Source organism: Pollicipes pollicipes, unplaced genomic scaffold, assembly GCF_011947565.3.
Source record: "Pollicipes pollicipes isolate AB1234 unplaced genomic scaffold, Ppol_2.1 Scaffold_2555;HRSCAF=2994_pilon_pilon_pilon, whole genome shotgun sequence".
NCBI lineage: Eukaryota > Metazoa > Arthropoda > Thecostraca > Pollicipedomorpha > Pollicipedidae > Pollicipes > Pollicipes pollicipes.
The window spans coordinates 7,767,846-7,782,430 of record NW_023596136.1 but is presented as its reverse complement, the minus strand read 5'-3'; the positions used below and the strand labels follow the sequence as shown (position 1 = coordinate 7,782,430).

The following is a 14,585-nucleotide window of genomic DNA, read 5'->3' as shown; positions in this document are numbered from 1 at the left end:
CGTCAATGAGGGAATGAGAGTGGTTAACGATTTATCAAAGGTTTGGCGCATGCGCCATAAATGGCACAAAATGTTGATATTTGTCCTGATTTCCACAGTTCTCTTCATTCACTTCTTTTGTAAATTATGCAAGATTGGATAAAAGACACTGCCAATGAATCATATAATTACACTCCACGCGGTACGCGTTTTGTTCAGAGGAAAAACACAAATGAGCTGAACCTTTTTGGTTCAACCAGCTTGGAGTTCAATCAGCTCTGATATCATAAAATGACTACATCGTTGTTGGCTTGGAAGGCAATGACCAGCAGGAAGATTATTTGTGCAGATTATTGGTAAGCTCTAGAAATACACCTGTGCAAGTTCTAGAAATATCGACTTGTTTTTTTTTGTCGACAACGAAAAATGATGCAAGGCGAACACAAACGGTGCGTCAAGTACTTTTTCTGACAGGGGACAGAAGAGAAATGTATGTGCAATCGATGTCTTTTCCTTTTCAGACCAGTTAAATTGCTGAGCGTCACCGAGTGTTTCGAAAGGGTGCTGTTCGCCACAGAAACTGTCAGCCTGCGACAAAACTACTGCACCGGCATTTCTTTATCATTCAAATCTTTTTTCCCGATTGTTCTTGATTGGGAACTATACGTGAATAGGACGTCCTTTACCGCTGGGCAACGGGGACAGGGACTGTCTGGCCAAAAAATATGTGCTTCTTAAATCAGGGGTGGATCTAGCCTGGAGTTGCTGTTTGTTTTTTTTTGGGGGGGGGGCAACCATTGGTCGCCAGCTGGCTGGTGTGGGATCCGAGGTCCAGTGCATGGTGCCTCTCGCGAGTACCTAGTAGGGACACCATTCAAAACCGAAAAAAACACCGAAATGCTCTTGAATCTTAAACAGAAGTTAAAACAAAGCAATTAAACAGTTTAAGTTAAAACAGACGGTAAGTGGACGAAACTTTCATGATGTTCTGGAAATGTTTTGGGGTGGCCAAAACATACTCTCAGAGGTTTTTGGGAAGGTCATGACCCCGTGCCTCCCCCCCCCTCCCCCCAGGATCCGTCTATGTCTTGAATTACTCTAAGCCAGAGAGATTGGCTCAGAAAGATTTATGCACCAACGTGTCCAGTTAGGCGCTTTTTAGCGGAACTGACTCATCTCCGTAGGAAATATCACTGCAGTGTCCGTGCCGAAACGCTGAGACACCGTAATGTATGTTCAACAGGCAAAGGAAGGAAGCGGGACGTCACTGCTGAGCGTTTTGACTTGCCCTTGTCTAAGCACTACCATTTTTCTAGCCCCTAAATTGACGGAAGCTGTAGCTTCACCCATTCAAACTGAATCCGTTTGACCTCAGCCCTTGCGCTCAAGTTCTACGATCATGCTCAGCCACGAATGACCTCACTGTCATTTAACCATGGGCCTAAAGGGATTGTTTTTCAATTAACGGCCAGTTTCTGATCAACTAACATTTAAGACCGCCGCACAGATTAAGCTGCCGATCAATGCCCAATGAAGCACTTTCGGTTTCATGTTGCATACTGCATGGAAACGTTCGATTCACAAAATGGCCGCCGATGCGCCTGGCCTGGAGCAAATGCATCGACGCTGGGCTGCCAAAGCCAGAGCCGCGCCTGGCAGCGGCGCTGCCTGGCAACCAGCCAGACCTGGTGAGAATATGGAGGCCACCCCGCCGCTGGTTGTGTTACAGACGCTGTTCAAGACGCGCTGGCCGACTGGAATTCCAGGGCAGGGCGTGCTACTGTCTGGAGGTGGTAAGCGACGACAAGCGATTGCACCGACAAGCGACAACCAGCGCGCATTCGGCTCTGTCTTCCGCGGCCCGGCCAACCAGGGGAGAGGCGATGGAACCCCTCTCTCCATGTGACCAGACCTCAGTTGCGGCACGGGTTGCGCCTAATGCGAGTTGCCACTCGTGGACCCATCATTTATCCACGACCGGCTGCATAATTACCCACGACCGGCTGCATAATTCAGCAGCGGCCGCCGCAACATGGATCGCAGCCGGACACGTGTTCTGACGGATGACGGCGCTCTTCTCTGTATCATGCGGCTCTTCTCTGTGGCGATCCGGAGGACGCGAGCGGCGCGGGCTGGCGCGCGCCCGCCGCGTCTCGGGGCGGCGGCGCCTACCGACGGCCGCCGCGCCGGTGGCACCGACGGTGATTCACCACCGTCTGCCGCCGTCGCGCACCCCACCAGCTCCGTGACCGAGCCGACCGCGGATGTACGGATGATCTCGCTCATTACCGGACCGTCCACGTCGGTCGACTGTCGACGGCCATTTTGCGTGCGTGTGTCGGCCGGCATGACTGCCTCTGCCCTCTGACCTTAGCTGCGCATCTGGGGCATTTGTCCGTGGGGACAGATGGACGCGTTCCCGGTAACGACACACTCTGGATAGTTGGCTCGTCGGGAGCGTGCTCGGTATTGACACACTCTGGACAGTCGGCCGTTGGGAGCGTTCCCCGTAACAACACACTCTGGACAGTCGGCTCGTTGCGGAGCGTTCCCGGTAACGACACACTCTGGACAGTCGGCTCGTTGGGCGTTCCCGGTAACACATACTCTGACAGTCGGCTCGTCGGGAGCGTGTTCGGTAACGACCACTCTGGACAGTCGGCTCGTTGGGAGCGTTTCCCGTAACAACATACTCTGGACAGTCGCTCGTCGGGAGCCGTGCTCGGTAACGACCACTCGGACAGTCGCTCGTTCGAGCGGTTCCCGGTAACAGACACACTCTGGACAGTCGGCTCGTCGGCATCGTCCCCGTAACGACCACAACCTCTGGACAGTCGGCGCGTCGCACGTTCCCGGTACGACCACTCTGGACAGTCGGCTCGTCGGCAGCGTGATTCCCGGTAACGAAAACCTGGGACAGTCGCTCGTCCGGCAGCGTCCCTACCAGACGGATTAGTCCGGCTTGTGGGCACGCTGCCTAATGCTCACTGACAGGTTCAATACGGCCTAGCTCGTCACGCTGAGCAGTGAGGCACTACATCCCTCACCGGTGACCGGCGGCTGAGAGAGTTCATCCGCCCCCAGATGCCGTAGAGAGCTCACCTGCAGGAGGCGCCCTCTGACACACGTTCTGCGGATGTTGGTCGTTACTTAGATATGCGGTGATGTATTGTGCCCTCACTCCTGTCTCCGATGCAGCGTGCGACTCCAAAGCGAAGACCTCGTTTTGTCTGCCTTTGTCATTGGCTGCTGTAATAAGTTTGGGTCGTCTTTCCAGCAAAGCTGGAAGTCATATCTGGCGTTACTTTGCCTCAACACAGTGCAGCGAGAAGTGCGTGACTTTCGTACTTCCGTACGTTTCCTTCCTTTCGTACTTTCCCAAGCGTTTTTTTACCACCCCGACCATAGTCGAGCAGTTAGGTGTATGGAAATAAGTAAATGGTAAGTGACAGCACCATGTGGGATTTAATGAGCGTGGCGCACGCAGAGTAGAACTCGGCCAATATACCTGTATGCGTGCTGCCACAGTTGCCTGCTCCTGTCACTAAACATCTGAATTTTCTAGTGCAAGAACCAGGTGAAGGGATGCTGTCTGAATAGCCTCAGGTCCACGCCCGGTGATACCCTGACGACGTGCGACTGTCGTTGGGAGCAGCCTCACGCAGCTCAGGTCCACGCCCGGTGATACCCTGACGACGTGCGACCGCCGTTGGGAGCAGCCTCACGCAGCTCAGGTCCACGCCCGGTGATACCCTGACGACGTGCGACCGTCATTGGGAGCAGCCTCACGCAGCTCAGGTCTACGCCCGGTGATACCCTGACGACGTGCGACCGTCATTGGGAGCAGCCTCACGCAGCTCAGGTCCACGCCCGGTGATACCCTGACGACGTGCGACCGCCATTGGGAGCCTCTCACGCAGCTCAGGTCTACGCCTGATACCCTGACGACGTGCGACCGTCGTTGGAGCAGCCTCACGCAGCTCAGGTCTACGCCGGTGATACCCTGACGACGTGCGACCGTCATTGGGAGCAGCCTCATGCAGCTGCCGGGCGAGGACCGGTGCGAGCGTTGAGTTTTCGGGCACCGCTTTGAGCTAGCATTGCTAACCATAATGACTGATTTTGAACGGCATTTGTTTTTTTGTGTCTTTTCTGTTCGAATAGAACTCTTCGTTAAGAGCTCTATATATATTATCAACTCGCTGCTGCACCCAGCGCGTTCTCATAAATTAGGGGTTGAATGATTCTGAGCTCGACGATTAAACGGCACTCAAGATATGACAACAAAAAGAATCGGAACGTCTCATAAATCTTTTCTTCATTTATCCTGTCATTCGAATTGTCTTCCCTCCGCGTCAGACCCATTGCATATTGAAAGTGATATTTGGCACCTCAGCGGTTTTTCAGATGCTAAAAGTGTGAGGTCAATCAAGGGATCTTTGTGAAACTCGCGGAGGTACACGCTCTTTTGATCAGTTTGATCTTTTGTTCACTTGCATTTAAAATCAACCGGTCGTTGGCAGAACTCTACTCTGCATTCTATACATTGTGTGACAGAGAAACTATGCATGCCATACCGCACCGGGGACTTCTGTTCAATACTGTCTGTCGAGAGCATGCCAGCGAGCTGCCGGTGGGTGCTGAAGCGGAGGGACTCACCGGGGAGAAGTAGGTCGGTGTGACATACGAGCTGGTGTAGTAGGTGGTGCCGCCCGATCCCTGGCGATCCTGTAGCTGCTGGAGTAGCGTGGGTAGCTCATGGTGCCGACCGAGACGCCTGACCTGACCTGAGCCGACCTGACGCGACCTGACCTCGCCTGACCGGTGACCTGGCGCGCGTCTGACCACCGCCGAGTGACTGTGGGTAGTGCCGGACGGCGCCCCGCTGCAGCGGCGCCGCCCAAAATAGTCGCCCCTCCCTCCCCCCGCGCGGGCCGACAGGTCAGACGCGGTGCCAACGGTGCCCCGCCCTGCCGCCGCTGGAACGGCCGCCCGCGTGACGACGACCGAGCGCTGGAGTCGATGTGGAAGGATCCCAGCGCCGCTGCCGGCACGGCTCGGGTTCGCGCGGGCGGCGCGGGTGCCGCCGCGGGTCACGCGTGCAGCACGGCGACGTCGGAGTCGACGGGGTCCGCGGCGGCGACCCGGGTCACGGCCGCGGACCCCGCAGGGCGGAGTCAACACAGGATCCGGACCGGGCGGCCGGCTGCCAACCGAGCCTGGCACCCGGCCGGCGGGGAGCTCCCACCCACCAAATACACAACTGACAGCGCGCGGTGAGATGTAGGGTTAGTAGGCCTGGAGACGAGAGACGGTGGCTCCACATCCGTCTTCCTCACAAAATGTCGCTGGACGGAGACCAGCCGGGAGCGCTGTGGTCGGGAGAGCCGCTCGGAGCGTCGAACGCTGGCATTGTTGCAAGCTGCGTGTGGTACGTTATACCAATGAACACGGTGCAAGCCGTTTTAGCAGCAAGGCGTTAAACAGACAGGGGAATTGTTGCTCATGGTTGTATGATGGGAGAGTGGCATCTTATCACTGTTGGTGTTGCTTGGCATTTGAGACACACTCAGATAGGCGCCAGCGTTTCAAAATTGGATTTAAATGCAAATTTCAATACAATAATAAAATTATGTGGTGGCCGCGATAGCAACGATTCAAACTTAATACAAAAACAGCCTTGCCCAAATGTGTCCAAAGCATTGCAACTGCGATAAAACGCTTGATGCCCACTCACTAGGTGGAATTGCAATGAGTTCAATGTTAAGGAGACATTTGCAGCCATCATCTAGGCCAGTTGGCCATATCAGCGTATAAATCACAGTATTTCTCTATTTTCAAAATCAATGTATTTCCAGTGGCTAAAGCTTACCATGATACCATTTCGTATATTATTAACCCAGAGCTGCGCTGTTGCTTGACCGCCCCATTCAACTACGTCTTTGTTTGTCCATAGAAAAACGTGAAGTGGAAGTAAATTTGACCATGAATTACGGTGGTAATGAAATGATCCCAACGGCGCGCAGTGTGCGGATCATAGAGCTCGCACACTCGGTCCCGGTTTTGCACTAACGACGTTTATGGTACAGCCGTAAGCGCGACCACACGCCCTCTGGCGCAGCGCGCTTATCCTGGCAAAAGCGCCTGCGGCAACAGCACACGTTCTCTGCTGCGACGCGCTTATCCTGGCAAAGCGACTGCGGCAACAGCTGGATTCAGTCGCCCAGGTGACGGCGATGCTCGTGACTCGCTGGTGCTGCGTCGCTCCCCCTACACGTCATCATCACGCGGGGAAAGTTTTCAGTCGCTGTCGTGCGCAGGGAGTCTGCGTACAGCTGTGGTTGAGCTGGCTGGCAGGGTCATGAGAGGACGCAGAAGCCCGATGACTTCATGGGTGGGTTCCCGCGGGTTGTGCCCCACATTGCGGAGAACGGACAGGGGAGAAATATGTGCCCCTTAGTAAATCGGGACCGGTAGCTCTCTTGCCTCTCCGGCGGCGCTGCTCCTGCACGCCTCCGTAGGGTTGATGTAACAGCCATTACATGACTACGGCTCATTCTAACCACTTCGAAGCAGCCATTTTGGTGCTGCTGCTTTATTGTACGTATGCGGGTGCGTCCCCGGCACATCTTGGTCTGGCCACATTCAGAGCGGCGCCACAAGAGCCGCCCACCTTCAAACGCCCTGCGCCCGCAGCATGAGCCAGCATGACCGCCATCTGTCGCTACCATATCGCGCCACGAACAGCGCTCTTTATGTCGTGCGCCATGTGCCGCTGAAGCGATGTCGCCCTTCAACGGCGGCCACAGTTGGCATGCGCAGCTTTCGCGCCGCCAGGAATAAGATGGTAACGATCTTGAAAAAGGAAGAAACGGGTGAAGGGGATCTTTAGATTACATGAGCGACACGCTACAACGTTATAGACTAAAAAAACGCAAAACCTGCCAACTTGCATGCCTTCATGCCCTGTACGGCGTAACCCGTGTCCGACTGGTGTGATTGGGGAGCATTCGTCAACCCCCTTAAAGAATTTCAAGCACATCGTGAATATGAAATGACGCAATGTCCGCCAAATTTTCAGAGCCATTTCCTCAGGCACAAAGCAAACGTTTTTCTAACGGGACCAAATGCCAAATGTCATACGAAGTCCTGCGAATATGGACTAAATTCTTGTGAAATCACCTAGTGCCCAGTGTTGCGCCTCTTCGCTCAGGGGCCACAATCCCCTTGACCTTCTGTATTTGTTTTACGTAGCAAGAGGTAAGTCAAATGACCTGATTTAAAAACTCCTGCTTTTTATTTTCATGCATTTACCAAGTTAATTACGAATAAGACGCTTTGTTCAATTGCTTTGATTCATCATATCAGTAAGTTTCAGGAATATAAATTTATTAAGAATATTACGAATGTAGATGAGACGGCATTAAGAACCTCATTCCTCGTACAATAAACAGCAGATTGGAGACACAAATGGAATATTTCGGCAGAATACCTTTATCGAAAAGAACATTCATTTCAATAACGGCATGGAGCCGAAATATCACATCTGTCTCTCCACTCTCCTGTTAAGTCTACGCGGAGTAAGGACATTAATGCTGTCTCATCTGCAGGCATAATGCTCCTCGCAAATGCACTTAACATTTTACGGAATATTATGACTGTATTTGATAGGCATTGCTGCAGGGAACACGGACCCAGTCACTTAGTTCCGGCCGCAGCCGCCGGCGGAATACGCGCTTAAAGCCATTTCGCTACAAAGTATACGGCCATGAAATGCTAAAAAATGCAGCAAAATCGGTGAACGCAGATGTATCGCATAAGGGAGAGTTTTGCGGTATTCACCAAATTTTGTCTCACATAAACGAGTAATGGGGTTAAAATTTCTAGATTTTGGCCCAAGACTGAATTCGGCCAGTGTAGTGACCTGTTGGGAAAGTTAAAATGCGCCCGTGCACAAATAAATCACATAAAAGGTGCAAAAAAATCGTGTCACTTCGTTCAAAAGTGGATTTCCATCCCCTTACAGAGCCCAGGCGAGAACCTGTCTTGATTCAATATCAAATTTAAATCACACCAAAACCGCTGAAAAGGCGATTGTTCAAAGATATGATGATGCCGTTAATGCCGTACATTAGTGTGACATTCATAGGTCGCTAGGCACATGAAAATGTTGAAATCCCCTGCTTAGCCGGCCTTTAAATCTAAGCACGGCGGCTCGGAAGACATTAGATATACTCGACCACTATAGAGGAATACCGTCTTTTGGATATCATAGTAGCCATCGGACAGTATTTGCAGCAATGCAAATCTGCCGGTATGAGGAAGCTTCATGATGGTAAAAACCGGAGATAGGGGCTCCTTAGTAAAGATTTGTACTAGTCATATACTTATTCTGCAAGATGGTTGATGAGATAGGGGTTATGTCCCTTCCCATAATATGATAAAGGGAGACCTATCACCCCCCCCCCCCCCCCCCTAGGCTTAGCAAGCCAATGGCGGGACCTTTATTGAGCACAATCTCCCCCTGCCCGCCTCGCTCAGCGACAAATCTTGTGATTCGCAGCTGTGTGGTGGCCATTCTCGCCGTCCATCTCATGGAACGGCGGACCGGGCGGCCGGCCGTCTCTCCTCTAATATTGTCCGAGACTTACATTGTTAATGGATTGCTAACCTTTACGCCTGGAGCTATGATTCTGCTTTGATAGACAACTTTGGCAAAAACAGTACGATGAAGCCAACGGATCAACGGTAACTCAGAGAAGCACCACACATAGCATTGCGTAGCATAATTTAAAGTATCCCGTTGGCATATATTGAACGTCATACCCATACTCATACCCTATACCTGTCATTTCTTTTTTTGCCACCTGGGAAGAGCACGGCCGATAACCCAGCCTGTGTGTGTACCCATGGTCTTACCCATACCGTGAAGGCTTTTAAGCCAAACCATCTGGCGATGTCATGCTGAGAAGAGCACCCCGAAAGCTTTGAATGTATCGGACCTTTAATGACCGCTTGTAGCTCCTGTCAGTTTTCTATTCATATTAGATGCTTCTGAACCACCGATCATGTTGCATTTTGGCCACCTTGCAAACATCTTGTAGCGTTCGAACTCGCTACCCATTGTAAAGTCGGGTTGTTTCCGTTCGTCTACGCTCCGGCCAGGGTTGACTGGTTGTCAGGTCCACGAACAGATGCGAATTTAAGCACAGGTCAAAGGTCACCACAGAGCACCCACCCACGACCATTTGGTACGGAGAGCAGCTGGCAGGAATTGCCACCGAGACGGCTCGAGGGGATGACAATGTCAATAGGCTAGGACATCCAGCTGCATGTACGCCGCAGGCTACTGTCGGATCATTGCAGACGCGAACACTCTAGGCCGAATACAATTTTAAATCGTATCATGCCAGATACCTTTGACAATTTTAGTTGTGCATCTTAGCTTAATGGTATCTTATTACCTTGGTATTAATCCTCGCCTCATCTGCATCATCATGTAATATTTTTTGTCACCTCGGTGATAATCTTGGACATTCTGACCTTCTCATGTTGTTTAAGCATCTTGGGAGCTCGGAACCTCAGTGACGTTTGGTGGCTTCCGATACAAGACCCTTTGATCGTTTCGCGACTCCGTTCAGCTGCTCGCAGAGGCTAATGGGTTGTTGTTGGTGTTGTAGCCCTAGACCCCAGCCATGAAAGCTCAAAGCTGGCTCTGCGAGACTGCAGTTACGCGTTATAGTATTTCCGGCACTTCGAGCATTGATAACTAAGAAAAAGCTACCAAAGAAGCAGGTAAGGTCAGACATGGGACGTTCAGCAGACAGAAAACACTCACAAGTCCATTTACGTCCACGGCTTCTTTGGCAAGTTCTGCATTTGTCAAACTGCTAACGGGAAATAACTTATCGAGTGTTTCACCTAAGCAGCAGCCAAGTTACTCCAGCACACCATCACCGCACAGGTAAGGAAACACTCAACTGCCGGTATATTCACGACGCAGGGGAGTAATGCAGAGTATAAGTTTGCTTGTTTCATAAATCTTTGACGTGCCATTTTATCATCTCATTATTATTGTTTTGTGCCTGTGTTACTCCGTAGAGCTAATCATTATAACTAGTAATGTTATGTGGATATGCGCCTGTTTTGTTACGCGGGGGGATTGGATTAGAGTTTTTTCTACCACAGACGGTCATTTTACGGATATGGACTGGAGATGTAGGTAATTGGTGAAGCAGCTCCACAGCCATGGTGGGAGACCTCCGCTAACAAGCCTTGCCCTGCACAGGGACCTTTGTCACGAACCGTACGCCCAAATCAGGCGGGGCTCACTTCAGAACGGCTGCCAACTCGCATCCTTGCTGGGGCCGCCGCTTGCACCAGTGAGTGGCACTGGCTGCGCGAGTGCGAGGATTGAAGGTGCAGCAGCGAGTGAGGAAGGCATAATGACCAGTGTAGTCTGTTAATCCATTGTCCCTTGTGGCTGTCCTCCTATCTCTACCCAAAATTATTTGAAGAACTTGCGTCACTGTGTGGCAGTGATTTGATGGCGGGGCCCTGCCGTTAACTCCTGAAGCTGACGTAAGGGCCATGTGTCTTAGAACGTTCAGAGCGCTGATAGCTGGATTTAACCCACGACATTCCAACCAGCATCCCGAAGGATAGCAATGAGTAATGCGTGTGTTTTGAAGGGAACACGATCTCGGTCACTTATCAGGCCTGTGAGCATAAGCCGCCACCTAGGAACCATAAAAGTAGTTTGTAGTAACTAGATGGCGCTGTATATTGTGAGGATCCTGAAAAAGTTTGTTTCATCAGCGAAGGAGCAGGTAGAGAGCAAAGACCAAGAAAATCATAATAGAACAAACGGAACGACAATCAGGTACCATGCAAGCTGTTTACTTTAATCAAGACAAACAAGGCGGGTAAACATATTACTGTTAAAATATTGGTAGCGTTTGCACTTAACTGCACGACCGCAAAGATATACTTTTTTCCCTCCCAGAGGTAAAGAAACATTAAAATACAGTTGTTCGGTATAATGCAAAACAAACTGCTGGCATCGACTTGATGCCATCATCTTAGTGTATATGAGTTTTGAAATGCTAAATCTATGTTTTATTACCTAATAATCTATTTCAGATATATTGCTTGGTCTGATACTCCGTTATCGCGTCGGATTGACCATTCCCTACAAATGGCCCTCGATAACAACTATGGCCTGACTTTGACCTGCCATAGGTCACTAACATTGCGAGGTACATTCAGTTTGTTATACTAAAAGATCCGTTATTCAGTCGCTTAAAGCTACGCATTATTAGCTCGAGCTCGTGTTGATACGCGCTTAGGTGGGGTCAATTGCATCCCGAAGGTGTTTCCGAAATAACTTCGGAACAGCGAGGCATAGCCGCGCAATTTAATTGCAAATATAGGCAATGGAATAGATGATCGTTAGTTTAAAGATAGACGGTATTGTAAGATTGCTGGCCTATGATAGGTAAAAGTTAAGCCATGGTTGCCAGCGAAAGCGATTGATAGGGAATCGTTCCATCTGATGTAACAACAGGTGTTAGACAAGCTGCACTTTGAGATAGCTCAGTAAACATCAAGGAAGCAGCTTAGGATTGCGACTCACTGCATGGACTTGGTTGAAATATGAAGGTCAGACCGAGGTCAAAAGCAAACTGATTTGCCACGGACAGATTTGCTTTTATGGGTTTCTTGACGCTTATTTCGAATTTATAGGTAAAGGAACGGTATACAGTCATCTTATTTGTACCTTATAAAGGTCGGTGATCTGACATGACCGGATCAGTTTTTTTTAGAAAACGCTCCCTAGTGTAATACTTGACGCTTATCTAAATTGAAACAATAGAACAGCCCGATAGCTTCAGCTAGCTTGACCTTATGAAGGTAAAGTGAGATATTGACCGGAGATGAATACTAGTGACCTTTTGATCGAAACTGTATCTAGGTTACAGGTGATTGCATGAGGAGAACTGAAGGCACTTGGGATACTAATTAGAGTTTGACCTTATTTGACCTTATCTGGCCCGAGGTTTAAGACCTAGGGATCTAAAATTTGGCACGTGAGTTCACGCACAGGCCTACCTACACTTTGAATTTGGTGTCTCTAGCTCACTCGATTTTAAGGTGCCAGGGCGGCCAACTTGACGCTCACTCTAGCTCTTCGCATTCAGCCAGCCACCCTTGGGCGTGGTAAAATGGTCAAGAGATCCGATGGTGAAGAAACTCTTGACCGAGCCAGTGATAGGCAAGTGACCACTAAGCCTGGTAGTCTAAAGTGGTGGATGTGAAACGATCAGTGGATCCCAGGATGAGCACGATTGATATGTCGCCTTCCGAGGCGTTTGAAAACACCCAGAGCTTATGCATACGGAAAATGATGGCTTAAATCAATGTGCTTAACCCTAGTCTCACAGCAGAAAAAAGAAATCCATAGTTTAGTTTATAGCAAATTGATGGAGCTGATCATTGTGGGTACCCATTTGGGTTACTACAAGGTGAGCCTGGGATGGAGAGGACTGGAGGTTTAAAACATCAAGAAGTAAATTATTTACCGGGAATTACCCGCCGAGTGTGCTGTGCTCTTCCTTTAACCATCGTCCCGACGACGTCTTTGTCAACGGCTCCGCCTGACCCCCCCCCCCCCCCCCCCCCCCTGAGCGCGCCTGTGCTGTCAGCCGATGGACGTGGCGAGAGTCAACTCACTTGTGGAATATAGCGGGCAGGCGCGCAGGTGGCAAGCGGTGTACGACTGCTCACGTAAAGCAAATCTGAATCCAGAGAGGGTGACAAACCCGCTTTCATGCACCCCTTCGAGTAGGGCCTTGCTTGTACCCGACTTAGTATAGCCCGAGAGTGTTACTTCTAAACGTGTACGCCTGATAAAAGTTAGAAGTGCTCACTCAAATTTATACCTTAGGTCACTCCCGGAAACCAAATTTGAGAAAAAAATTTAGAGCTGACGGCGCATAGGGGCCCTGGTGCATATATTTGGTGCCGGGGTGGTCGATCTATCCTGGGACACTCCCCATAGGAGCACTATTCATTATTCCCACATCAATTCTCCCCACGCACCGCCATAAGTTCTATGTTCAGAGTCATTGGAAATTCTCTTGGGGAGGGGGGGGGGACACCCACGGACCCCAATTCCTATGCCCTTGCTGCTCGTAAACGTTTGCGTGCGTACTTTTGCTAAGGTAGCCGTATCCGTTACGAACATTTGCTTACGTTTAATTGCTTACGAATAACTGCGTGCGTCCTTTAAGGATACCAACTTTTTCACACCAACTTTTGTCCTGATAAGCTTTTATCAGTACGGATATATTCATGCACACTTTATACGATGAGAACATTTGCTTAAAAACTTTTGAGTACGAAGTTTGGCGAACGTACTTCCACCATACGAACTTTACGCCTCACGTATAAGTGATTGCAAACAATTCGGTACGCACTTCAGCCGAGCGTACTTTCCCATACGTTCTTTTGCCCTAACCACATTGGGGGTGCATACTTTAAATACCCATGATGCCTGAGCTCACATAATCTTGCCTCATGCATTTCTACTTTGACAACAAGTGTCCTAGCAAGCACGCAGTCAGCAGGTCCTAGATATTTGTACGGCTTATCCCACTCGGACTTCGTTTCCGAATTTACATATTATGTGTTCGCGTTATTACACCCACAATACCCACATGATCACCCGCATGCACGCAACTGCGGGTCACCACCACCCGCATACACGCAACTGCGGGTCACCACCACCCGCATACACGAACTGTAGGTCACCACCACCCGCATACACGCAACTGTGGGTCACCACCAGCCGCATACACGAACTGTAGGTCACCACCACCCGCATACACGCAACTGTGGGTCACCACCACCCGCATGCACGAGCTGCGGGTCACCACCAACCGCATACACGCAACTGTGGGGCGGCCGCTACCAAGTACTGCGCCATAATTCGAGACCGACTGGGGAATCCGCCCGAGCCCCGCCATATCTCACTGGCATCCTGCAACGACATTTGCGGCAAAAAGCACGGTAAGCTCCCAGCCTGGTACAAGCTGGGTTCCTGGGTAGAGCCGCAGCTTAGCCCGTTATCTTAAACCGCAGCTTAATCCGCAACTTAATCCCTTATCTGTAATTTAAGACAGTGAGGCCTGGCAGGATCCAGACCTCACCGTGCTGCTATACAAGTGTGCCCAGCCAGGGCCACAAGAAATTGTTAGCTGGGAAAACCTGTGTAGGCTGGGTGGTAAACATGTTTCCAGATGCTTGATTTGAATATTTATGTCCGCGCAATATTGTCAACGTTGTTTCAAGAAAAAAATAACGCTGTTGCTAGTTATCATTGTCGCGCTTAAAACACAGGCAGCGCTCAAATACTCGCAAGGACTGTCGGCTGCGTCGCTTCTATTGCCTTCGGAATTCATTCAGCGGAGGCGAATAGGTAAATAACACATGTTGTTTAGGATAAGGATCCATGCGCGCCGGGGGTACCGAGGTTTCCTCACGATAGCCAGTGACCCTGTGTACCCGTTACTCTCATGGCTGATGAAGACCAACAACAGGACCGG

General features: G+C 50.4%; 1 protein-coding gene across 1 annotated transcript in view; it reads right to left on the bottom strand.

Annotated features, from left to right (window-relative positions):
- The window catches only part of LOC119108097 (uncharacterized), a 21,573-nt gene extending 19,270 nt beyond the window's left edge, over positions 1-2,303 (bottom strand). The window contains exon 1 of the mRNA XM_037231677.1: positions 2,269-2,303. Within this exon, the coding sequence (XP_037087572.1) occupies positions 2,269-2,303 (35 nt within the window). The remainder of the gene's footprint in view (positions 1-2,268) is intronic.
- Positions 2,304-14,585: the final 12,282 nt, after the last annotated feature.